Below are 26,869 nucleotides of genomic sequence, written 5' to 3' on the forward strand. Positions count from 1 at the left end.
GGCTAACCTGTGTTTTTTGTGATTTTTTTTTTTATATATATCTAAAGATTTAGTGTAAGATTTCTTGAGCCTAACCAGGCTCCTCGTTCACACAGCATGTCTATACCGTAATTAATAGAGGTCTCTCTCTCTCTCTAGGACCCGTATCACCTGCTGATTCCCCCAAGCCTTGACGTCAGCGCTATAAGCGATAGAGATCGCCGGTGTTCTGGGAATCCATCCTACCCGTTGTTTCTACGCATGCGCACAACACGAAATTCAATGGCGAAGCATCCTACCTCTGTGAATATGAGCTAGAAGCATAATTTTACAGCTAGAATTCAGTGGCAATCATCTTACTTTTGTTAATAACAGCTACACACATACCATGCTACCTTTGTGAATGTGACCTACAAGCATACTTTAACGGCTAAAATGAAGTGGCAAACCGTCCTGGCTTTATAATTACGAGCTACAAGCATACTCTGATGGGCAAAGTTAAGTGGCAAACCGTCATACCTACTTATATTTGTGCTGGAATGACCCTGTGACAGCAGAAATGTGCATAAACTACTTACAGTAGGACGTTTTGCCAAAGTAGGACGTTTTGTCAGAACCGGCACTCGGCGGCAGCTGTTCCCACAGGCGCAGCGTCTGGCTGCAGTAACAACACTGCTGGGACTTGCCCGACCGACTTTCGCATTCGACCTCCAAACAGCGTGAGGGACGGATACATCAAAACATTCATAGGACACCCACACACACCCTCCCCTTGTTTCGAGCCCTCTTCGCCTCTCCAGTCCCGCCATGGCGTCTGCTGTACCCGAGACGGAGGGGTCAGCGCGAAGCTCCCCACTGACACCGCTGAAGCTTGTCGGGCTGGTGTGCGTCTTCCTGGCGCTTTGCTTGGACATAGGAGCCGTGATGAGCCCGGCTTGGGTGACTGCCGACGACCAGTACTACCTGTCCTTGTGGGAGTCCTGCTGGAAGCCAGCGAGTAGCGAGAACTGGCAGTGCAGCAGCACGCTGGACTCAGGTAATGAATGGAAGGGGGTATCGATGTTGTTTGGGTTTATGAAAAAATAAATAAATAAAATCACCTGTTTCAGGTAAGATGTTAGAGCGTGGTTATCTTTTCTAATGTGCACTAACAGGAGCTTTGTGTAACAAAGAGCTGTTCGTAATAACAGCGAAAACTGATGCTGAAGCTGATCATAATAAAGGAGTTGTGGTGGAGAATACCCAGATCCTGTCGACTCTAATAGCCAGAGAAAGTTATCATCCTGGCTCGTACTCTGACTGCCCACTGCCATAAGAGAGCGTCCCCCTGACACAGCTCGCCAGTCTCTGTCTCTTCTGAGATCTCCAGATGAATTATTGTGAGGGTAAAGTGGATGTCTTATGTACGGTTAGAGCTCACTTCACAATGCGTTTGTAAATGCGATAGCTTAAACGTGATAACTAAGATGTTGTTCAGCACACACGATAGCTGGAACCAACAAGTCAGGGAGCTGTATAAAATTACATTAGACTTAAAACAATAAAGATTAATGATCTGAAACTTACTCGACAACTATTTTTGATAATCTGAAAATAATATACTATTAAACTGCAAAACACCCACTAGCTTTTTATTCTTTACTGTAAGCATTTGTTTTCTTTGTCTGTTTTTTAGGCAATTAATTTGCGTGATTTCGAAAGTGCCACAGCTGTCACCTGCACTTATGGATGTTGCCACTTGTCAGTTCTAAATGAATTAATTTGTCAACAATATACAAAAAAGGAAGGTGTAGTGGAGGGGAGAAGTGCTGGCTCACAGCTAATGACTTCATCCTATCTCACTCTTTTAATTTTTATCCCCATTCTATAGTTGTTGGGAACGCATCCTTGTTCTCAGGTCCAGGAGAGGTCTTGCACTTCTTGGCAAGAGAGTATTGGTTGATCATCAATGTTGGATTTGTTTCCAGGGCAACAACAGTTCACACGCATTGTTTTAACTAAATTGAAAGTGGCTGTATTTACAGCCAGTGTGAAAGCAGGAGCTTACTGGGGTATTAAAAAATCTTCAAAATCTTCTGTCGCATAGATACATCTACCTGGAACCAATCCAGAAGTCTACGCTGCTCTCTCTGTGGGTGGGATGAGATCACGAGTGTGTGTGTGTGATGGATTGTGTGTCTGTCTTTGTGTGACAAAAAATCTGTATGTCAGCGTTTAAATCAGTGTGTGTGTTTTGGGCCAATCAGAAGCTACCATGTTGAGATGACCTATTTCTGGACATTCTCCTCAGAAGCCCAGCTGAATATTTCATGTCACACTCTGATTTCTCTGTAGTTGCATCTCCATTCCATCTCCCCCTGGACCTGGGAACACACACATTCACTTAATGTTTGTGTGAGTGTCTCATCTTTTCTTCACACACACACACACACACACACACACACACACACACACACACACACACACACACACACACACACATTCACTCTCAGAGACCTAACCAGTTCTCCTTAATTAGATATCCATTGCGAAGGTTCTGTGTCGTATGAGTATCTTTCCACCACAAATATTGATCTTAAATATACATCACACCCTTTATGTGTCAGTTGCTCTTGCTTTCCCTTGCAGTTTCTCTTTTCTGCTCGTCATTTACAATCACGTTTTAATTTCTTTTCATATTGAAGTAAATCTGAACTCATCATTGGGAAAATGCTTTCTTCGCCTCCTTTGTTCTTGAATATGTAGCTACAGTGGGCAGATTTGCAGCATACTCACTGAGTTGGATGTCGACATTTCACAAAGTTAGCTGAGTTGAATAGTATGATTAAATCTGCCTGATCTACTCAAAAAGAAAAACAGATACAGCATCAAAATCACCTGCCAATGTATGTGTAGGTCCACCTCACCCACACACAGTTCTGTAACCTGGATAAACCTCCTTGTTCTCCTCTGAAACTCAACCTGCATCACTGACATTCAACCATATCTCCTATTGGGCTCCATCTCCTTCATCGCAGCCTTCCCTTCTTTTGGTTGTACCCTTCTCAAGCTCCTTGTGGAGTCCCATCTAATCTGCCGATGCTGTCCACCAGCACCAGCAAAACCCACTTAAGGATCCCATCTCCTCAACACTGGCAGAGGAGATGGGACCCTCCTGTCTCCAGCTAAGCTCCCAGGTGGGCTGTGCTGCTTGCATTTGTCCAGCCTCCCCAGTCAGTAAGCCCACCTTGTGGTTGTGTCTCCACTGCTGGTTTTCACCTTTGCTTCCCTTTTGCTGCCTCCCAGCCAAGTGGGCCCCCTTTTCTCATGTTACGGGAAGTCTTCGCTGCCTCCATCAACAGTTACAAGAGGGACCTCTGGAGAGACCTCTGCTCCGCCTCCAGATTCTCCCCAAAAACAGCTCAGTCTCCACTGCTGGCCTCCTAGCCTGCGCTCAGAACTGGTGATATGTCTTTTATTTACATAAAATACTTTTAATTCAAACATTGATTTGGGTCCAGATTGAAATTTTCTCAAATTTGATGGATGTTTGACAATTATGACACATGGGTTGATACAGTTAGCTGTATCAATAATTGCAGTTGCAATTATAAGCATATCCCTTCTGTCATAGTTTGGTCAGGATTCCCTTGTGTCTTAGTGCAATGCACTAAGTGACCCTTCAAGATAATTTCACAACCTGGAATATGGTCGTAAGCTCTTCAGCAGAACTCCCTCACTGTCTGAGAGAGAGAGAGTGCAAGAGCACATGAAACTGGAAAATGTAGGGGAAGCTCACTGCAAATTGGAAAAGTTTCCCATGTGATCAAGACATCATCAGAAGCACGTTCTGAAAAGTCAAAAACCAAAGTCTAAAAATGGCAGATGCTTTGAGGATTGCTACTGGGTCACATGTTGTCATGAACTTTATTGACTCAGAATTAGCTCTGCAGCTCTTTCTGAATCTGGACCCCTTACCTCATGCCCTGCGTGTCGCCGCCTTGTCAGGACAGTGTCTTCCCGACATTACGCACGTTTCCAAAACCTGGCACACTGTCAGAGATTTGTTTTTTGTTTTCCGAGCCACTCAAACACCGCTAGTTTTGGGGCATCCCTGGCTTCAACAACACAACCCACATATCAATTGGCAGAAGGGATGCATCACTGGGTGGGCGGAGGAGTGCCACATGACTTGCCTAAAAACTACCTCCACTTCCAGCTGGGTGGCCTCTCCATCGGAGCCGCCAGCGTCTTCCGACTTAGCCAATGTTCCCTCGGTTTATCATGACCTTGCTGAGGGTTTTCGCAAAGACCTTGCACAGTCACTCCCTCTGCACCATCCTTACGACTGTGCTATTGACCTGCTCCCCGGCGCTCCATTGCCAACCAGTCGTCTCTATAGCCTCTCCCTCCCTGAGCGAGAGGCTATGGAGAAATACATCTATAAATCCCAGATAACACACACCAATTAGTTAAACTGCAGGAATGTCTTAAAGACATAAAGACCTGGATGGCCGCTAACTTTCTGCTTCTTAATTCATATAAAACTGAGGTTATTGTACTCGGCCCTGAAAATCTTAGAAATATGGTATCTAACAAATATGTAAGACTTTCTTACATTTCTTTCTTCCATTTGTGCAACATCTCTAAAGTTAGAAATATCCTGTCTCAGAGTGACGCTGAAAAACTAGTTCATGCATTTATTACTTCCAGGCTGGACGACTGCAATTCATTATTATCAGGAAGTCCTAGAAACTCCCTGAAAAGCCTTCAGCTAATCCAAAATGCTGCAGCAAGAGTCCTGACAGGGACTAGAAAGAGAGAGCAGATTTCTCCAGTATTGGCTTCCCTTCATTGGGATTCGGGAGACAGACACTATCTCTACTTTTAAGTAGGGCTGGGTATCGCCACTGATTTTTAGAATCGATTCGATTCCGATTCACAAGGTCCCGAATCAATTCGATCCACAATACAATTCGATTCGATTCGATTTGAATCGGGGAAATTTTGCCTCAGACAGTCAGAAATATTATAATTCTGATTACATATCAGTACATTTCCATATTTTATATATCTATAAAAAGAAAGCTGACATTTGCGAGACTTTATCAAAGGTGTAAGCAACACAGCAAATGCCTTTGTGTAGCTGAGGATAAAACACAGAAAAACGTGAAGGAGATTTTCCTGGCCTGGGATTTTATACAAATATTCTGCAGTAGATCAAAAACGAAAGAAAACCATTACCGTAATCAACATATGAACATTAGCTGATGCTGCTGAAGTGAAGCAGAGCAAAGTTGCAGAGGCTTTATTAGAGACACAGCCAAGTGTTTTGCAGTTTTGCGTAATTTTAAAAAGTTTAAATTTGTTCAGCAGCCTATTGAATGGTAGAAATGAGGCTTTCTTTTCAGAAGTAAGTAAAAGGAAAAAAACAGCGGCCGACAGCGCTGTAAACAACAGAAGACTTGTGCATAATAAGCAAACAAATAATGCAGAAAACTGATTTTTAGACGGGAAACTGTTCTTGAGGTACAGAGAGAGAGAGAGAGAGACCCCGAGCTCTGCATGAAGTGTGATTTTATCCTGGTGGAAGCAAAACAGCAAAAGTCAGAGGGAATTCACGACGATGTCTATGTGAAGCGTAGTTTGGATCTTCTTTTGCTGCTGGTTCAGTCAATATTGTTTGGAGAGAGATAAAACTAACAGCTTCAGAATCGGCGCAAAAAGGACAGAGAAACAAAGTGCAGACACACCGAAACATCAGAATCAGCGGTTCTGCTGGAGGTTTCTTCCTGTTAAAAGGGAGTTTTTCCTTCCCACTGTCACCAAAGGGCTTGCTCATAGGGGGTCATATGATTGGTGGGTTTTTCTCTGTACATGTCCAATATAAAGCGCCTTTAGGCGACTGCTGTTGTGATTTGGCGCTATATAAATAAAATTGAATTGAACTGAATTATATACCTAATGTATACAAAATAGCAGAACTTGAGCCTAGATTACTATAGTCACTTAATTGTAGTGATTTAATTGGAAATCAGATTTGTCTTGTTTCACAATAAGTCAGTGTGAAGACGTAAAACCTTGTATAAATGCTGTCTGGCTCTTTGTTGTGTTATATTTTCCTTTGCTTCATCATTACTGTCCTTTCCTCCCTAAAGGATTTAGCGATACATTTCTAATGTTAATCATTACCCCTTTGTAGTTTTACCATTCTTCCCTTCCCTCACCCCTCCCATCTCCATTTCTCTGTTCTGTTTTCTCGTGGGTCAAACTTCTCTAGTATTTCCTTCACACCCTTCTCTCTTTCCCCTTCCACTCTCCTTCTTCAGCTCCATCTCTGCTCTCAGTGAGCCCCCCAGAGACGCCTGTTCTATTTGTAGTGGCTGAATGAAGAATGGGAAATGATGTGGCATACAGCTCTATGGCAGACAGACAGTGAATCCACCACCTAAAACCCCAACTACCATAGTCAACACATCTGCACACACACACACACACACACACACACACACACACACTCTGGGAGTATGTTAGGAAAAGGCATTTGCACGGTCCGAAAACACACTCGAGCTTTGTGTGGTGTCATAAATGACACAAAGATGGGGGGGGTGGAGGAATGCTAGCGGCTGAAGGCTAAAATCTCTCTCCCTCTCGCTCTCTCATTCATATATATTGTTCTGCCTTTTATAAGGTAAACTGGTTATTACGGATATTGACTACTTTGGGAAAGGAAAAATGAGACCGTGAAAAATTCAAAGATGGCAGAAAGTGATGCAGAAATGTTATTGTTCTAAGCTGATACAGACCTTAAAATGTTTATACCTTGGACAACATATGTCTGTAAGTATGAGTGACGATAAAATAATTATTATCTTTTGTTTTGTGTAAAATGGTACGATAATTTGTACATTTGAAAGTTTTATCTTGTTAGCTTGCAGTAAGAGTGTAACAAGCTAGTTTATACACACACCCAGCACGCCCCTGCGGGCGGTTTATTGTGTATCTGGAATGAATTTTAGGTCTCTACGTCCATCCCATGGGGAATGGGAGCAAAAACAAAAGTGTTGCGTTTATATTTTTGTTCAGTGTGTGTGTGTATATATATATATATATATATATATATATATATATATATATATATATATATAAACCACCCAGCACGCCCCTGCAGGCGGTTTATCCTTCAAGCTCGGGTCCTCTACCAGAGGCCTGGGAGCTTGAGGGTCCTGCGCAGTATCTTAGCTGTTCCCAGGACTGCGCTCTTCTGGACAGAGATCTCCGATGTTGTTCCCGGGATCTGCTGGAGCCACTCGCCTAGCTTGGGAGTCACCGCACCTAGTGCTCCGATTACCACGGGGACCACCGTTACCTTCACCCTCCACATCCTCTCGAGCTCTTCTCTGAGCCCTTGGTATTTCTCCAGCTTCTCGTGTTCCTTCTTCCTGATATTGCTGTCATTCGGAACCGCTACATCGATCACTACGGCCGTCTTCTTCTGTTTGTCTACCACCACTATGTCCGGTTGGTTAGCCACCACCATTTTGTCCGTCTGTATCTGGTTATGGCGTTCCATGTATGCCTTGCCTGCTAGCATCTTGCACCCTGCTGTTATGTGCTGGATTGTCTCTGGGGCATCTTTACACAGCCTGCACCTGGGGTCTTGCCTGGTGTGATAGACCCCAGCCTCTATGGATCTTGTACTCGGAGCTTGTTCTTGTGCTGCCATGATTAGTGCCTCTGTGCTGTCTTTCAGTCCAGCTTTGTCCAGCCACTGGTAGGATTTCTGGATATCAGCCACCTCCTCTATCTGCTGGTGGTACATACCGTGCAGGGGCCTGTCCTTCCATGATGGTTCCTCGTCCCCCTCTTTCTTGGGTTTCTGCTGCCGGAGGTATTCACTGAGCACTCGGTCAGTTGGGGCCATCTTCCCAATGTATTCTTGGATGTTCGTTGTCTCATCCTGGACTGTGGTGCTGACACTCACCAGTCCCCGGCCCCCTTCCTTCCACTTAGCGTACAGCCTCAGGGTGCTGGACTTGGGGTGAAACCCTCCATGCATGGTAAGGAGCTTTCTTGTCTTTATGTCAGTGGCTTCTATCTCCTCCTTTGGCCAGCCTATTACCCCAGCAGGGTACCTGATCACGGGCAGGGCGTACGTGTTGATGGCCCGGATCTTGTTCTTACCGCTCAGCTGACTCCTCAGGACTTGCCTGACCCTCTGCAGGTACTTGGTGGTTGCAGCTTTTCTAGTGGCCTCTTCATGGTTCCCATTCGCCTGCGGGATCCCCAGGTACTTGTAACTGTCCTCTACGTCTGCAATGTTGCCTTCTGGTAGCTCGATCCCCTCAGTTCTGACTACCTTCCCTCTCTTTGTTATCATCCGACTACACTTCTCCAGCCTGAATGACATCCCGATGTCATTGCTGTATAGCCTGGTAGTGTGGATCAGTGAATCGATGTCTCGTTCACTCTTGGCATACAGCTTGATGTCATCCATGTACAGGAGGTGGCTGACAACTGCTCCGTTCCGTAGTCGGTATCCGTAGCCAGTCTTGTTAATGATCTCACTGAGGGGGTTCAGGCCTATGCAGAACAGCAGTGGGGACAGAGCATCTCCTTGGTAGATCCCGCACTTGATGGTGACTTGTGCTATGGGCTTGGAGTTGGCCTCTAGTGTTGTACGCCACATCCCCATTGAGTTCCTGATGAAGGCTCTCAGGGTCCTGTTGATCTTGTACAATTCTAGGCATTCCAGTATCCAGCTGTGGGGCATTGAGTCATAGGCCTTCTTGTAATCAATCCAGGCAGTGCACAGGACAGGTACAAAGTTTGGGATGAAACTGCAGCAATAACCAAAAACAACCTCACCTCTTTTATGGCCTTAGGACATAGGCAGGATGTGATGCCTGTTGTCTTCTACACGTGGGGGCGCACCTGCCCGCCTTTCACGTGGTACCCCAGATTCTGTACCTCACTCTGTCCAAGCGCATACTTCTTCGGGTTGGCCATAAGCCCCGGCTGCCTCAGGGACTCCGGGACCCGCTGCATATGCTCTGCCCAGCTGTCCAGGAGAAAACACATTCGCAAAACGCTATTAAAAAGTGGCAACATCCACTCTCTGGGCTTGTGTGAGATTGTCATCGCAATGGAGGAAAGCGGAGGAGGTGGAATTAGCACCTCTGTCCCCAACTCATCTCTCTCCTTCACCAAGCTCACCATAGAAGTGGTTTCACCTTCTCTCCATGCTCTTAGGAGGTTGAGGTGATATATCTGTGTAACCAGCCCATCAGTTTGAGGGCAGTAGATGCCGGTACAAACAGATTTAAGGCCCAATAATTTATACCATTCTTCTAGTGTGTGAGACATGAACAATGTGCCCTGGTCAGTCAGCATCAGAATTCCTACTCTGGAGCACGATTGGTGCACATCCACCCGGATGCCTGGCCAATAAATTCGGGCCATTATTCATTTCAGAGTTTTATATATCCCATGTGACCAGCCACTGGGTTGTAATGAGCCACCAGGAAAATAATTTTCCTGCAACTTTTCGGCACAAATAACGGTGTGTGTTCTTCCTTTGTGTGAGTGTCGTGTCTGTCCCTAATCAATACAAAAGCGCTGTTTCAGGGCGAACCTTTTGATCATCGATCACTTGGTCAAAGTCTGTGCAGACCATCCCACTGCTCCATGTTTGACAGTTGATACCACATACTGTGAAACCATCCTTTCGCCTACTTGACAGCGTACAAAGATCCTGAGTGCTGAACTGAAGGTTTCAAATTTTGATTTATCAGTCCATAATACCTTCTTCGAGTCTTCAGTAGTGCAATGGGAGTGTTTCATGGCCCAGGCAAACCTCTTTGTCTTATTCTGACATCTTAGCAATGGCTTTCTTGCAGCAACTCTTCCTGTCAAACCTGCAGCTCAAAGTCTTCACTTCACAGTTGAAACTGAGACCTGAACTCTGACCTTGATCAACCTTAAGATCAAGATCAGAGTTCAAGTTTTCTGAAAATCTTGTGAATGCAATAACTTCAGTAGGAATTCAACTAGGATTTTCAAATTTATACCATCAGTGCATCTACTAGGAGGCTGAGGGGTAGCACTGGCAGCCACCAGTGTGTTTGCCTTTAAGAAGTGTGTGTGTGTGTGTGTGTGTGTGTGTGTGTGTGTGTGTGTGTGTGTGTGTGTGTGTGTGTGTGTGTGTGTGTGTGTGTGTGTGTGTAAATGAGAGCAAGAAGAAGGCAGTGAATATGCTAATTCCAACAACTGTCTTTTTTTGTAAATATGTAACAGTGAATATGTAAATTACCATGAATATTTGGTCCTTTACAAAAACTATAATTTGTCTCGTGGGTTTTTTCCTTGTTGGCTGTCTCAAAGCTGGTACTGGTGAAGGTCTATCTAGCAACAGAAATCCTTATTAGTATGGTAAGTTTGTTTAAGCCAACAGAAAATATAATTTTAACATTTGTGTGATGTGTCTGTGAAGGTTTGTGTGATGTTTATCCTTAATTGGCAGGAAAAACAATTTATACCCTAATGAGTGAAAATTTTTACTGATTGTGTTTCTTACCTGTGTTTTCTCCGAAGGGTGTTCAGGCCAGAAGAGTCCTTCCTAAATGCCTTTTAAATCTTAGCACCAAGTTGTTGAAGAGGGGTGTAACACGTCTGGCTACTGTTTGACCCAGCACAACACACACAATGGTCATAGCAGTGATTAACTGTGAATCTTTATAGTGCTTATTTCTAGCTGTTGCAGCCACTCTTTCTCTCATCTGCCCAGCTCACTGCAATTGCTCCCATGCAACTCTCCTCTCTTTCCCAGCGCGCTGATGAAATAGTAGAGGCATGATTCGACAATCAGTGGCAACTGCGCTGGCCAGCCTCCCCTGATCTTGTTGCACCACCCCTCCCCTTCAGCTGAGCCAACCACACCCCACCACATACCCCCATCAACCGACTTTACATTGGAGAGCCATCCAGCCTAGCCTACTGGCCCTAGATGGTCATCACAAAGAAGAAAGGATGAAATAGTTGAATTTGACACTTCAGTCCCCAGGTCATCTTAATCCTTTGCTAAGCTCACCAGAGGAACGGATTCCACCTCTCTCCATGTTTTAAGGAGGCTGAGGTGAAATACTTGTGTGGCTCCACCCCTTCATAGCCAACATCCTCCCCTCGCCATGTAACCACGAAGGTTCACAAGGCACTTTATCTCCCTGTGAAAATGGTCTGAGTTTATCCCCTCTTTTGTATAGTTGCTGCTAACCTTTCTGGACCTGGAGAAGATTTTCACGTGATAACCTTCCTAATGTGTGTAGCTCTGCTCTCAGATGTTTTACTCAGGCTTCACCATCTCATCAGTCTGCTGGTGATGGATGCTGACGTACAAGAGCAAATGGTTCAAGCGTCCCACCGTTATTGCTATCATGTACACATATTATGTATATATTCATTTGTTTGACTATTGATATTGAAACAGGTTTTAATTATGTCGGTGCCGTTGTTGTTCAGTTACTTTTTATTTGCACTGCAGTATGGGACAATAATTAAGAACTACACTTTAGGTATTAGCAGAAGCTCATAGCCAAAGTAAACAGTTATTCTCATTTTTTTACTATTATCTTACCATGTAAATTTCATCTTCCTCCGTCTTTTCTTCACTTCTCCACACCTAGTGCTAGCAGCAGCAGGCTACTGTGACAATGAGGCATGGTTACTAGTTGTTGCTGGTACTACTGTTCACGGTGTAGCAGGCACCTTGTTTTCTCTCAGCTCTCCAGCTTCTTGCCACGTCTTGCACACTAAACGTTTTTTACAAAGTGCATGAGCACTCATCAAAGGTAAGGGAGGGACCAATTGAATTAAGAGATCTGACTGGGCAATTCAGTGCCAGTAATGAAAATGAATGAATGGCCTGCTGTCAGTGCTTGTACAGCTGATGCGCAGGCGACCCATTAACCCAAAAGTGCCTTGGTCCACCAGGAAAATGTATTCAGGGCTGGACTGGTAATCTGGCATACTGGGTGAAGTTATATCCCTATGTACTCCAGTGAACTGGCCCAATTAGGTCCATGCCAATGTACTCAAATCCCTCCTCCATTAATGCTAACAGGTACAAAGTTGCTTTCAGAGTGGCACACATATAACATGCATATATCTTTATATCTATATCTATATGTGCATTTTCCCACTTTTTAACAAACTGCTAACAATAGCCTAGTCTTAATTTCATTAAATGTGCTTTCTGTTTTTAAATTTAAAAACACATTTTATTTTTTAGGTTTTATGTTTGTTGCATTCTTTTAGAGACATAAATATGTAATATTGGTTGGGCTTATTTATGATAAAAACAAAAAACGTGAGAATTGTCCAGTCCAATTTTTAGGACATTAAATTATGTACATATGGAAAACAATTTGTACATTTACAATTTATGTAATTATGCACTGTAAGTGTGCTAAAATCAGTCTGTTTAATCAAGAACTATATTAAAAAAATCTGAAGTATATAAAAGCTATGATATTTAAACATTAAAAATAACCTTGTATCAGCCGTATTTACTCACTGGATTTGGTGTTGGAAGTGCGTTTCTTTAATCAACCTTTTACAGTTGTAGATGGTACAATCCTGTCAGTACAGCAATAATAAACTTGTGTTACATGCTCTCCGAGTAAGTGTTCAGAAAATGACACTGTATATCCTGCAAGCTGAAAATAAATATTATATTTATTTTTTGCTTTAAACTGAATTACAGTTGTCACCAAGATCCGTCAGCCTTTTTCTGTTTTCACATTGTCCCATTCTATTTTGTTTTCCTCCCTCTTTCTCCTTTTTCTCATGTTTTATTTCCATATACATTGCATATACATTTTTGGTAGTTCCTTTTTCAACGTGTAAAATAAAGCGAAGAGAATGATATGGTGGCAGTTATTGCAGTTATTACTTATTACACCTAATTCTGGATTTTCTTTGCAAACTCCGATGACCTGGAACATCCGACCAAAAGAAGTCACGCAACACCAACAAAACTTCTCTTTCATTTTCTGTGTCAGGTTCCTTTAAATATATTGTGGCTTCTGTTGCAGAAATTTCACAGACGGATGACAACGTTGACTTTGAACCCCATTATGAAAATAATGAGGCATATCTTGAGTCTTAATAGCACTATTTTGGGTGTTGCACTCCCTTGCTATTTTTGCCCTGTTTAGTAAATCTGGCTCTATTGGGGAAGACCCCCAGTCTAATAACCATTTTTAAAGCTGGTAAAAAACTGAAAACATTATAAAATCTATGTTTCAAGATTATTTTTGCAAAAGGTTACTGGCTACAACCAGACCCATTGTTTATTTTCATAAGTATTTTTTTAAACTGGTAGTTTACTTAGTGTGGTTAACTTACAACCAAATGAAAATGCTTACCTTTCTTTTGCAGATGTTTTACTTACTTAGTCATAGTTTGTGCTGCTTTAATGGAGGCCAGTTTAAATATGCCTCCCACGGTGTCTGGAAAAAAGAAAAAGAAATAATATAAACAGAATCTAAATGAAATGACAATCATTAAGTCTGAAGTGGAGTAGGAAGAAATATAATCATCAGTTTAAGATAATGTGTTGTTTATAATAGTGATATGGTGTGTGTGCATGTGTGTGAATTATTTCAGTGTCGTTCAAGCCACAACATATAAATATGGGAAGATTTTTGATAACCTGCCAGCAAAGCTTTTTAGTCCGGGCTTTTTGTGGGCCTAGACATACTAAGTGCACTCTCTGTCTTCATATTGTTCACCACCTCTCGGTCCCCAGATCCTTTGCACTGTACTCATCTCCTGGTCCTCCCCATTCCACCTCCACTTTTCCTTTCACTATCCTCTTTTCCCATCCTGCTGGCAACCCTTTTCATTTTGCCCCCTGTCCTTGTAACGTTATACTAATTTCTGCTTTGTTTCCTTCTTCCTGTATCGGTTTTCCAGTTCCATCTTCTCTTCCGGCTCTCCGTTATTCTTTTCTATTAGTCTCATTCTTGGACACCTTCATAGTAAAATAGTTGTATATTAGTATAATAATATAAAAAGTCCTTCCCCAGTATCCTTTCTTTCATCTCCTAGTCCTTTCCTCTTTGTCGTAGTTCCATTTTCTCTTATGCTTACCTCCTTCTCAGTGTACTGAACTCACTGCTTTTGTGTTAGTTTTACATTAGTTATTTACTTGTGATTGTTTTTTTCCCCAATATAAACAGCATGGTCATAGTTTTACTCTCGCACAGTGAATGCATTTTCTGTTCTTTTACTTACTTTCATCTTACGCTCTCTCCTTTTCTTGTCCACCTTGCCCTTACAGACTGGCAGGTTGCTACGCTGGCACTGTTGCTAGGGGGTGGAGCCCTGGTGCTGATGTCATTCTTGGTTGCTCTGGTTGCTGTGTGCATTGGCACGAGACGGCGGTTCTACGCGCCTGTTGCCTTCATGCTCTTTGCTGCAGGTCAGTATACACAAGAATACTGATGTATATACCTACCTATTGTACATACCTATACATACCTCCAGGAATAATTGGAAAATTTCAATTTTGGGGCATGAAATGCTTGATTTTTCAACGCTAGATTTGCTGCTTGTCAGACATTTTTTTAAGATCTTACTGTGGGTACCAGAGAAATGGGAGAGAGCACTAAAGTGTTATTCGTTCAGAGATGGTTCACAGATTTGTAGAGTCTGTGCAACTTGTTATAATTATGAATGCAGTCAAAGCACTAATGAAAAATGAGTGCTCATGAAATCACTGGAATATGACATCATTATGGATGTGTGTGTTGAAGCGTTGTGTCTCGTCGCACAACTCTACAAGCCTGTTCATCTTGATATACAGCCAAAATTGAAGTTGAACAAGTACTCTTTTGCAACAGAGGCAGGACATTGAAATTACTGATTAATTATAATGATAATCTTCGTGGGGGCAGCTTTACCTTCATCTGGGTGCAGCTCCTATTACTTCATGTGTAACTTTGCGGTGAGAAGTTTAGGTCACGAGAGGCACTGATGTCCAAGGTGTTCAAAATGTCTGTGAGGACATTTAGCTGGTGAGAGTCAAAATGCATCACTTCTACATGACGCTTTCAAAGGGGGATATAGTATTTTTGATTATTTAACACAACATTCTAAATCACACATTTTGTAGGCAAATAACATCAGGAATAGTGTTTAAACAGATTTATCTATTTGTTGTATTTGGCAGAGGGTGCTGTGATGAGCTGCAGCACCTCTAGTACCACTAGACCTTGTGCTGTACTCAAAGATAATCAAAGATATTTTGCTTTAACATTTGACATTGCTAGCTTTTTTATTTTTTAAATACCTCAATGTGAGTAACAAAGGATTCCTTTAAAAGTATGTGTTGATAGGAATGATACTTGATCAAACCAAATTTTGATACTTTTTTTGTAAGTTTTGTAAGATGTAAAAGCAAATTAGTTTTTTTGCAAGACTGCATTTTTACCATTTCTTCACAATGGATTTGAACACAACTGTTTTGGTAATTTAAACCATCCATGCTTCAATTAAATAATCATCAAAAATCATTATATGATGTATAATTTTAGAACCTGGAAAACAGATCAATCATCTGTGGCTACTTGTTATTCGTACTGGTGTTTCCATGATGGGGTGCGGACAGCAGTTTTAAACGAGCCAATACAGAGGCTGAATGTTTTGGGTGAACTATAAAGGGACTCTCAGTGAATAATGGATCACAACTCACACCTCTTTAAGACTTGTTTATTTTATACCACTTGTATTCGTATTTGCATATTTTTGAAATATGCAGCCTGGACTGTTTGATTCAATCATACATAAAAAAAAAATTGAATCTAAATATCGACTAAATACAAGAAAATTTAGAATGACCAATTTTGAGCTTTTTAAATCAGTTTATTTTTTCAAGTTTTGGGGAAAAACCTGCAAATAAATCAATTTTACACCCACTCCAACTTGATCAGTGTTCTGATTATTCAGTGGAGAAGGTTTCAAAATCGGTTGTTCGGTTGTTAAGCTTAACGTGGGAATGCTTTACAAACATTCAGAGATGAACTTGGGTAAACTTTCTCAGAGATGAAATGTCGGTTTGGTAGCGAGGCTCCAAATGCTCAGCCAGGCCGCCGAGAGGTCTCGCACGCCACAGCTGCTCTATAACGTTACGCATGCTGCCCCAACGTGCTAAGGTTATGAGCTGGGTTACGCCATGTCGCAAGTTTTGTGAGGTGCTTTTATGATATTTAATGGATCGGATTACATTTTTTAAAGATAAAGAGTAAGATTAGCTGGTGCCATAAAGTTCTCCAGATGAGAGTCAAATTTAATGGGTAAATACCCAACTCGAAACATCATGGATGTGTACAATTAGTGTTTTCATAAGACAACAGAAAACAGCCATAACACAGGAGGGAGTAACCTGATCCCAGGCAGGATAATCTGCTCCATTGACTTTTTTTTTCTTTCATAGGGGTCATCTCAATCACTATTTGTCCTGCCCCTCATCCATGATCAGTTTGCCTTGGGTGACTCTAAGGGCAAAAGCCCCAGAAAACACACAAAGCCTCCACCACCTCTCAGGGAGGGACGTTAAAATAATAATAAAGTAAATAAATAAAAAGAAAACTGAAATACTGTCAAATTTTAACCAACACCAATGCACATCAAAGACCTGTAACTCAGATCATTTTTATATTGTAAAGATAAAATTTTGCATGGCTTTATTGGATATGCTACATTTAGACTGACTCTGGGTGATAGCAGGACTTACTAACTGATGTTAATGATCCACAAGACGATGTTTTCTGTTCAAAACTGTCTGCTACAAAGATTGAATTGCTATATCCACTTGAACAATTTCTTTGTGGGATTTTAAATATAACTTTTATCCATTTAATTGTCAATTTGTGCAGTTTGAGACATAAACCTTTTTTTTTTAATTCCAGTTTATTTTCAGCTTTACATGCATGCGTAGAATTTTGCTAAAATCTGTATATCGCATCCAGTTGTACTCCAGGCCTGCAGTTTGGTCCTCTACCCTGTCAAGTTCATCGAGAGTATCAACTTCAGGATCTACCATGAATTTAACTGGGGCTACGGCCTGGCCTGGGGAGGCACCATCTTTTCCTTCGGTGGGGGAATCCTCTACTGCCTCAATCCCAAGAACTATGAGGAATACTACTAGTGCTACCTCATGTCTGGAACCCTCTGGTCACATCTTCAGAGTCTGAGAGGTACATAGGGACTGAATAACATTTCTAATGTTCTGGGAAAGGGGGAGGGAGTGGGTGTCTATTAACAGCTCGATTCCCAAGAACTTTAAAGGGACACATCGGACAGCCAGTAACTGTATTATCACACGTTTTGCATCCAGACAGTGAACCTAGTGGTCTGGAGCTTAAGTTTTTTGCCTCAATCAACACTAGTGTCAGTGCTGACTCTAATGGATATTCAGACTGATAAGCCTCATGTTAGATGGTGCATCTTGGGACAGATGAGGTAGGGGGCTTACAGGTTTATTCCCAAGGCTCGTGATACAGTCTAAGGAGAACTGACAACACTACGGTAACAAAGGACTCAGGTTACCAGTGTTAATACCTCCATTCTGAATTGCAAGAACTGCTATTATGTCTATTAACTTTTCTGTTTGGAAAAGCAGGACGTCAGACTGACACTTTTGCCAGTTACACATGGATGCGCATGCACATACACAGGCATAGGCAGCATATCTTTATATGTAAAGAAACCATCAGAAACCCTCAAGATCATCATCATCATCATCGTAAGTGCTTATTTAGGAGCGGTTTTATTTTATTTTTAGAGTTCTGTGAAGCTCTTAAACTTTCACAAGGATGTGAGACATGCTGCAGATGCTAGAGTTGTGCCTCATAACTTTTCATAACACAGATCGATTTGTCTTGTGGGAGAAGGTAAGGAGGGTGGAATAAACTAAAGACATTTGCTCAATATTCTGTTATCAACCCACTTGTCTGTTACTGTGGCAACCCACAGGGTTTGCACATGCAGCTGTCATCATTGATTAGCCATGATTGGAGGTGTGAGATGGGACAGCGCTCGGCTAAATTTCGATTGCCTATCATGCTGCGTTTCTTTGCATTGACATATGGAGCATCCTTTAGTCTTCTTATCTGGCTCATGGCAGTGTCTACAACACACATGAGACACACAGCTCCAGTCTTTCAGTGGCCATGTTGTCATGCACAGCAGCAGTTTGAGAAAATTAGAATGTGTTTTGAATTTAATTATGTTCATACACACACACACATTCACATATTACATTTGCATCGTGGGCCGATAGAAAGGAAAAAAGATCAAACAAACATGATTTTTTTGTCTTCTTGCGAGGAAAATGGTGGTGCGTCCGCCGTCTACAGGAGACATTTCCTTTATTTTTATGGCCCAAAAGGACAAGTGTGTAACAGTAAAATGGCAGAAACAACTTTATACTGCTAGCACATGTTTTGCAAAGCTAGCCGAGATCCCACAGTGATGATGAAGCTGAGTGCATGCTGACCCAGTGGGATTTGTGTTGGTGTGTGGAACTGTGTTGTTGACTGGTAATCATGAGACAATGCATTCCAGGTCATTTTATGGAGTAATGAAAGTACTGTAACAAATGACTTTCTGTGGTGAGGAATTATGTAAAATACTGCATTACTTTTAACAAAATTAACAAGTGATGTTTAATACATTACTTTTTTGAGTAACAACCGCGGCACAATATATCGAACTAATTAAACAATTTGAAGAAATTTGTATTCATCACCCCGGGGCGCCTCTGTCAGTGCGCCCCAGGGTGGGTGTGGCTACAATGTAGCTGCCATCACCAGTGTGTGAATGTGTGTGTGCATGGGTGGATGACTGGATATGTAAAGCGCTTTGGGGTCCTTAGGGACGAGTAAAGCGCTATACAAATACAGGCCATTTACCATTTAATCCTAGCCCTGTCTACAACACATTGTTTTATTTATCAAGTCTTTTACTTCATCTTTTGGAAGATGATAGATTAAAGACATTGGTCCGTATTTTTTAAATAAAATCTCAAAATACGTGAGATCCCTAGCTGCTCTGGCAACCTAAGAAATAAATGGTTAACATTACCAAAAAGATGATTTTTGACAGGCCCTAAGCAATTTTTGCTTTCAAAACAAAAATAAAACTTACTTTTCTTAATATCATCATTTCCATATCAGGTTTACTGACCCTGTGACTCTCTCTACAATCTGTAAATAAAATCAGTGTAGACAAATTGTCACAAGTAGGCCAGAAACACATGTATGTCCAAACTCTGATGTCAGATGGTTTGGTGATTACAAGAAGCCGTTTGGATTGCAAGGAATCGGTTTATTACTGTGTGCTGCCGTGTCGTGGCCTACAGTAAGTGTCGGGGATCAGCACTGCATCCGGAGTGTTACGTTTTTGCTGGCCAACAAGCCAGACATGCATCTGCTGAAACGGGAGAAGAAAATGTCAGTATTAGCCAATATCAAATGGCACAGTTAACAGGTGTTAGGACACATTTCAACAAAACCCAAGATGGTTTTTTATATCAAGCACTACCCCTTTACAGACAAACTGATCTGATAATCTTTTTTTTATGTCCCAACAGGGTGATAATAATGTAAGGTTTACTTATTTTTCTTTGCCCTCCAGATTTGGGTCCAATCAGTATTTTTGGGCCATGGATCCAGAAAGATTTCTGGGTAAAAAGATAACTGATGACCAAATATTTTACCCTCTATGTTAATTTTGAACTCTAGATTGGACGATACTCTTGTGCAATAATGTTTAGTTTTCCTCTCCCCCTCTGTACTGAATTATTTTGCCAACCCTGCAACCTCCATTTTTGAGTCTGGATGCTGTAAGCACAGGGAGGAGGCGCAAGGGTTGTCTGGTATTTTCTCTATTCCCCATTGTCACATATTTGCAGTGGAGCTGTCAGGTAACTATTGCCTAAAAATAGGAACCAGGCTGAGTCCCTCGGCACCTTAAAATAAAGGTTGAGCTGTGAAGTCACCTCTTGATTCAAGCTGCTGCAAGAAGTCCATTTATTTTACAGTGATATTTACAGTGGACAGAAATATTTATTTTGCTCTTGATGAGGAAAACTGTTTGTTCTGTACTTGAATATTTGAGAAGCTTCTTCACTTTAAAATCATCAAACTTGGAAAAGAAGGTCCTGCTTTAGATTACAGTCCAGACAATTCATTCACTTCCTTTCTGTTTAATTGTCACTTTTACTTTTGATGTACAGAAATAAAACATTGGTTTCGGTATTGTACTGTAGAAAGGTTCAAAATACAGAGCTAATGTAGTTGTAGGAATTCTCGGATATTTGGGGGAATTGATTTTTTGCCAGGAGATGAATGAAAGTAAAGGTGGTTCTGGCTAAACGTAAAAAACACCTGCAAGTTTAAATTTAAAGCTTGTAAAGCAGCATCTAAGTGATTGTTTGGTCACATGAGAAGATCATATTTGTTCATGAGGACAGCTGCTGGCTGTAGGTACATACAGATACAACATGGTATGGGCCCAAAGATGGAGCTAAACATCCACGAGGAACCACGTGGAAAAAGGCTAAAAATGTTTCCTAATGTGTTCACCTATGACTTTGATATTGAATTCATTATTGAAAACCCTTAAAGCTATGTATAGCTATAAGAGTTTTACATGAAAAAAACATCTGCCTAATATTCTTTAAATCTATGATACAGGATGTAATGCATTCACTTGATCAATTGTATTGTCCTTCTCTAAATTTACAAGATAATTATTTTGTAAATTCCAAGAAATCCCAGGCTCATGGGATTTTGAGATTTATTAATAATTCAGAAGAGAGGAGATGATTATTTATCTTTTTTTTTCCTCAATTTGTGAGATAAATGTCCTGCTGCTGGCAGCTAACTCTATTTTATAACACAAGGCATGGTACTGCTAACATTTGAACTGTAATCTAAAGAGCTTTTCATATTGTGACCTTCAACTTTTTCAGTTTGAAAGACGTCTCAGCATTCCCGTTTTCAGCGACGGGTTCAAATCAGTGGTCATAAATACAGAAATGTGTGACTTGATGACTTGTTCCTCCATTTTGCCAGTGATAGACAGGAGACCTGACCCAATGGTAAGGTGCAGTAATAGAGATTATCATCGTATGATATTTCGGTATAACCGCTACTGTATTTAATTTTGTATAGTCACTCCTTAGTGATTGTGTTTGTGGTGTAGAGGGGCCTCAGGCACCACCACTGTAACAGACCTGGGTTAAAACACACAGGAATAACTTAATGAAAGGACTAAAATATAAATTGAACACCTTCAACATAAAATTGAAATATTAATTCTTATGTGTTTTCTTATAAATGCTTGTGAGGAGGAAGTAGCCCTTGTCTCATATTCTTATGTTTTGCCGACCTGCCATACACACTCAGTAACGAGGATGAGTGCCTCGACAGATAAATCCAGATCAAAAGCTTACTGCTCTTTGGGAGCTCAACCCTGTTAAACGGTGAGCTGCTGAGATTCAAAGTTGCAGTGCAACATTTGCAAATTTACAGAAAGCGAGTACATGGTAGGCTGAAGCAGATATGTGTTTGAGCTTCAGGGGCAATGCAAATGTGTTGGCGACCATTCGATGAGGCACATCTTTACAGTTCTGGATAAATAACAATATTTGTGTAATTGTCTTTAGTCGAGAACCTTTTAAGCTTGGTAAACATACAACAAAACACTGTCCTTGTCTGTTTTAGCCTGGTCTGATTGTAGCTATTAGCATTTGTTTCATGATCAACTTGCTGATGAAAAGTAGAGACTTGTAAACAGAGAGCGCTTGTTTTTTTTTTTCCATCTTCCAGAAGACTGGTGAAAAAACACTGGCTATTGATGTGCATAGGGATTTAGGATGTATACCAAATGTGTGAATGACAGAGAAAGAAGTAAGTGTGTCTGACATAGAGACAGAGTGTGTGTGCACGTGTATTAGCTTAATTTTACATGCCACTGTAGAAATTTCAGTTCTTGGCATTTATCTCTTTGTATGTTGTCACATTAAACGAACAGAACGACTCACTCTGTGTCTCACCATCTCTTTTCTTATGTCGGTTTTATTCAACTCAGAAACTTTACTTATGGTGAAGCTAGTGGATGCCTTTGCTGTGCAACCAAAGGAGTAAACAGGTTTGGGCTTTTTATGAACACATTAAAGTTTATATGTTTTACCAGTGAGTCCAAAGTTCAAAGAAAGTTATTCTCTTTCACATTATTGCTTTATCAGATAATCAAATGTGAGGTCAGCAAAAAAAAGTATTCATTTTAGTTAAACATGCCCAGTCAAATTCAAAGTGAAAAGCCAAGACGTCACAGGATAGGTTGCATTTAAAATTTCTTTATACCAGAATAGCTCTTAACTGAAAAAGATTTGTTTCCATTGCTGTGGACTTTCCTGCTGGACTGTACAGCAACACAACCTGAAACTAGACATGTACTATTCAGAAGAAGTTTAATTGACCTTATTTGTTGAGTAATATTGTATATTATATAATATATTATAATAATATTTAATATATATATTAAAAGAAAAGCTGTACTGTGATGTTTTACTGTATTTGTTCTCAGATGTCCTGTAAAAAACAAACAAACAAACAAAAGATTGTCTAACAAAGGTGGCTGTTTGGGGTTTGTGTGGGGGCACTGACCTAGACCCACATTAGCCCACAGTGAGCTGCTTGCTGTGGGTCGGTACTGGGCCCCATATATGTCCCATAGTGCATCACTGGCACCAACTGATATGGAGTGTAGACGAGAATGTTGCTTAACTTGGGGCCTGTATTGGTTAAGTGTAGATTTGCCCTTCCCACAGTGCACCTACAGCGACTCACTGTAGACCCACATGGGCATCTTTGCTGGGACCATACATCGTGTTATCTCACTCTAAGTTTTGACCCTGGTGTTAAAAAAACATCACAGTATATTCTTAAAGTTTTATAATAATTAAATCCACAGAACATAAGTTGCTCCAGGAAGTTGACTTATCATTATCTCACTGAACACATTAGAGTTTATATGTGTTGCCAGTCTTTTTTGACCATTTGGATCTCACAGCCAGACTTCTTAATAAACACTTCTCCTGCTAATTAGGAGTTGTTTCAGTTGGCACCGTAAGGACAGACTTTGCGTAGTCAAAACAACAGTTTCTATCTTAAGAAAACAAACAAACACAGTGACAAAGGACTTGTTGTTTGAAGCAAAGTAGTTCATTATTGCTGCTGCTACAGGCATAGTTTGCAGCAGGAAAAATCCATCTGCAAATATAAAACAAACGAAGACCTCACAGAGCAGCGTACCAGTTGGTGTTAATGTCAGCAGCATACACTAAACCTTTTCCCAAGACGTTTAATTCCTTAGCTCCACTCATTTTGTGCCACGGCTGCTTGGGCAGATGTGTGGAGTGAAGAGAGATAGGACCCAAACGGCACTGACGAGGACTTAAACTGAAAACGTGCCTTTTATTGACGCAGCCCAAAACCATAAACACAGATGCAGGAATACAAAGACTAAACTAACAAAACCTAAACAGGGAGGAAACTAGAAACAAGTAAAAAGAAACTGAAGACTAAAGACAGGGGAAATGTCATGGATGATACAGACGAACCAGCAACAAACAGAAGACACAAGGCTTAAATCCACAGAGGGATAACAAGGGAATGAGACACAGGAGGAGAGTACAGCGTGATGAGACCAAGGGGAAGCAAAACTGAAAACATTAACATAGGACACGGACTTTCAAAGTAAAACAGGAAGCATAACACAGACACAAGGGGACACGGCAGCAAACGTTGAACACAGAAAGCGAAAATAAAAGACTGTTAATAATAAACAACACAAAACACTGGGTCCCTGACCCATGACCGTGACATATTGAGCCATAACACAATATTCTTGTTACTTGTGAATGATTTTAACCAAAATAATAAGCTTGTGGACTCACAAGTTCACAATAATTAGTTACTTTATCTCCAAGAAATAACAAATAGAACTTCTTTATGTCCTACAATGTACATTCGAAACAATAAGCAGATGTGGGACAAGTGCAAATAAGAGATCTTTTGGCTGCCTCCAGCACTGAAAAGATCTCTTTGTCACCACATTTGTGCCGTATACATCCAGGAGAGCTGGCAGCCTGTGATGGAGCAGCATGCCATGATAACTTACATTAACTTACATCATCACAGTAAGTAACACTGGCCATAATCAGAGAGCTTTCAACTCAGTCTGGGTTTTCTTGGAAAGATTTGTCTAAAAGCCAACAGCCCAGTAGATGATTTATTTCTCTCATTCATCCACCATTTATTACTATTACTATTATTGCATTATCATCATTTCAAAGCTTCTTTGTTGTTTTCTCAGCCCTAAGGGAGTTATCTTCAAAGAATATCTTTCCAATACTCAGTGGCCTACTTTACATTAGACATTAATATAATACTCCATAACCTGTGGCTATACTGCCCCCTGCAGCTAATATTGTTGTATTAACATTACTAATTGGTATAATAATGACATCTTTTGGCACATGTGACTACTATGCTTGGCTATTTATAGACTGATACTAGAATTTGCATTAATAATTTTATAGAACTAAAATAATAAATACTTTATTATTTAGAACGTTTCTGTTACTTTCATTTTCATTTTGTCACATTCCATATTAGAAATGTGACAAAATGAGAGTTGCACTTATTTGCAAAGTCATCATTTTTTTTAGAAAATTGGGGAAAAAAAACATGCTATTAATAATGCCGTTAGTCAAATTCATGTATAACTTTTAGGGGTTTTTTTTTTTTTTTGCATATTGATTATACTGAAATAGAGATGGTGAGCCTAACAGTACAGAAGCATACTAAAACAAGAACACTGACAGTCTAACATGCATTAATGGTCTAAGTCATGAAAAGTATTTTTCTTGTCAGTTAGGAAGAAAATGACCTCACACTGTTATACCTTTTTCTCTCTCTGTGTTTTCCTTTTCTTTTCTTTTATACTTGAAAATGTGATCAAGGCGACTCATATTCACAGCATGTAATGACACTGACAGTCCAGGGCATTGTTGTTTGCTGTGCTAGTGTCATGAACCGAAGTTCCGTGCGCAAGCTGGACCCAGAAGCAGAACACACACACCAGGGTAGGGGAGAATAAAGAAACCAAATTTTATTATAACTAAAAGTGTCCCGTGAGGGTAGCCGGAAAAAACAACGTGTGGAACCAGAAAAAACCGAAGGACCGGGGAGGTGAGTCGCGCAGGGAACTCCAAGAGCGGGGCTGTGGGAGGCTGCAAAAAAAAAGGAGAAACAGATTACTGGGGTGCAGAAAAATGGCAGCATACGAGGGAAGGTGGAGTATGCGTCTTACGGTGATAGCCGGGCTGAGTGAACCAGAGGGGGGGGGGCTCCAAAAGGGGTCGAGGCGGCGGGGCTGATCGTGATCCAAATCTCAGGCGGGCAGGTGGACAGGCAGGTGGCTCAAAAACGCCGAGTTGTGATCGCTGAGAGACGACTACGGACTGGCGTGGAGGAGCAGGTAGGGCAGGATTAAATAGTCCACCTGGTGATCGCCTGGGATGGGATGCAGGTGTGGGGTTGGCAGCCACGCCACGCCCGCGAGTTTCTCCATGATGTTATTTACCTTCAATTCCGTGGTCTTTTCACACTTTTGCTCACATAGCAGATTCTGAGACCTCACGACCGCAGCCAACTGATCCGCGATGTAATCCAGCTTCCGCCCAGAGGTGTTGCTCCGAGTGGACTCTTCCCTGATGTAATCCAATATACGCTCAGAGGTGTTATTCTGAGCCTTCACTGCAGCCGTTAGCGCCTCCAAGCTCTTAACCTGCTGCATTCAGTGAGCCCTTTCTGAGAAGCCGCACCTCGTCCCATCGTTCCAATCCCAGCGGGCAGCCTTGTGGGGGTTTGAACAGCCGGTTCCGCTTTCTTAATTCTCCGATAAGCCAGGGCCAAGCCAGCTCCGATCAGCAAGAACCCTGTTATCATGGTTCCGAATAGGTCGATATCTTCAGCGTCCTCGATCGACAGTCCCAGATCGACGACCCTCCATGTCTGCCACCCGTCCATCGTGTACCCGGCAGGGAAAGTCCCTCCAGGGCACTCGGGCTCTCCCGAGCCCAGACTTCCCGAGCCCAGACTTCTCATTGAGAAAAGGGTGTCAAAAGCATTCAGAGACCAGTTGATCAAATCCATAATTCTCTTTTAGGTTTTTAGACACAGACTGTGAGAGAGTGTTCCAGGGAAGTGAACTACACACGAGACAAGACAAGGACACAAGAGGCTAAGCAGGGAAGATAAGGTAAGGAGAAGGAGGAGAGGAGAAAAGTGCGACCGCCTTCGCCGAGAGCCAAACGAAACGAGAAAGACATTGTAAAAAAATTAAACAGTAACACTGGAGGCTGAATGCAAATTGCATTGTAAACTCTGCTTCAGTGAATTATATTAATGTCCAAGGAGTCATTCAGGACTGTAAAACGTGAACTACAGACCCCCAGTCTTCATCATTAAATCTCTGATTGCTTCCATTTCCATTGTATATCAGATACTTTAAAGGTAAAGTGTTTTATATGTTACATTCAAATCCTTAAAGATAAGCAGCAGGTAGATCATAGCTCCAAACTGCTCACCACACAGTAAGTGGTGATAGAGGTACAAAAGCGTCTCCCTCAGGAGACTCAGGAAAGCAGGACTCTCCACACTTCATCTCACAACTTTCTACAGGGGCACCATTGAAAACATCCTGACACAAAGTTTTACAGCTTGGTTTGGCAGCTGCAAGTCCTACGAGAAGCATCAACTTAATAGGATTGTCA

General features: G+C 41.5%; 1 protein-coding gene and 1 pseudogene across 1 annotated transcript; one reads left to right on the plus strand and one right to left on the minus strand.

Moving 5' to 3' along the window:
• The first annotated feature begins 641 nt into the window (after positions 1-641).
• LOC146642909 (transmembrane protein 47-like) lies at positions 642-17,167 on the plus strand. Its single transcript, XM_085398644.1, has 3 exons — positions 642-1,015; positions 14,300-14,440; positions 16,989-17,167. Exons 1-3 carry the CDS (start codon positions 787-789, stop codon positions 17,165-17,167), a joined length of 549 nt encoding a protein of 182 aa, XP_085254770.1. The 5' UTR covers positions 642-786.
• An 8,318-nt stretch (positions 17,168-25,485) lies between these two features.
• LOC146642910 (uncharacterized) lies at positions 25,486-26,249 on the minus strand (annotated as a pseudogene).
• Positions 26,250-26,869: the final 620 nt, after the last annotated feature.

This window comes from Rhamphochromis longiceps, linkage group LG23 (assembly GCF_057381845.1).
Source record: "Rhamphochromis longiceps isolate RC_006_pf linkage group LG23, R_longiceps_female_GT1.1, whole genome shotgun sequence".
Classification (NCBI taxonomy): domain Eukaryota; kingdom Metazoa; phylum Chordata; class Actinopteri; order Cichliformes; family Cichlidae; genus Rhamphochromis; species Rhamphochromis longiceps.

Bases quoted from the DNA above. Each gene is read 5' to 3' on its own strand.
- LOC146642909 (XM_085398644.1), top strand. From the start codon at position 787: ATGGCGTCTGCTGTACCCGAGACGGAGGGGTCAGCGCGAAGCTCCCCA. The intron at 1,016-14,299 runs GTAATGAATGGA...TTGCCCTTACAG, and splicing joins CAGCAGCACGCTGGACTCAG to ACTGGCAGGTTGCTACGCTG. The intron at 14,441-16,988 runs GTCAGTATACAC...TATCGCATCCAG, and splicing joins CTTCATGCTCTTTGCTGCAG to TTGTACTCCAGGCCTGCAGT.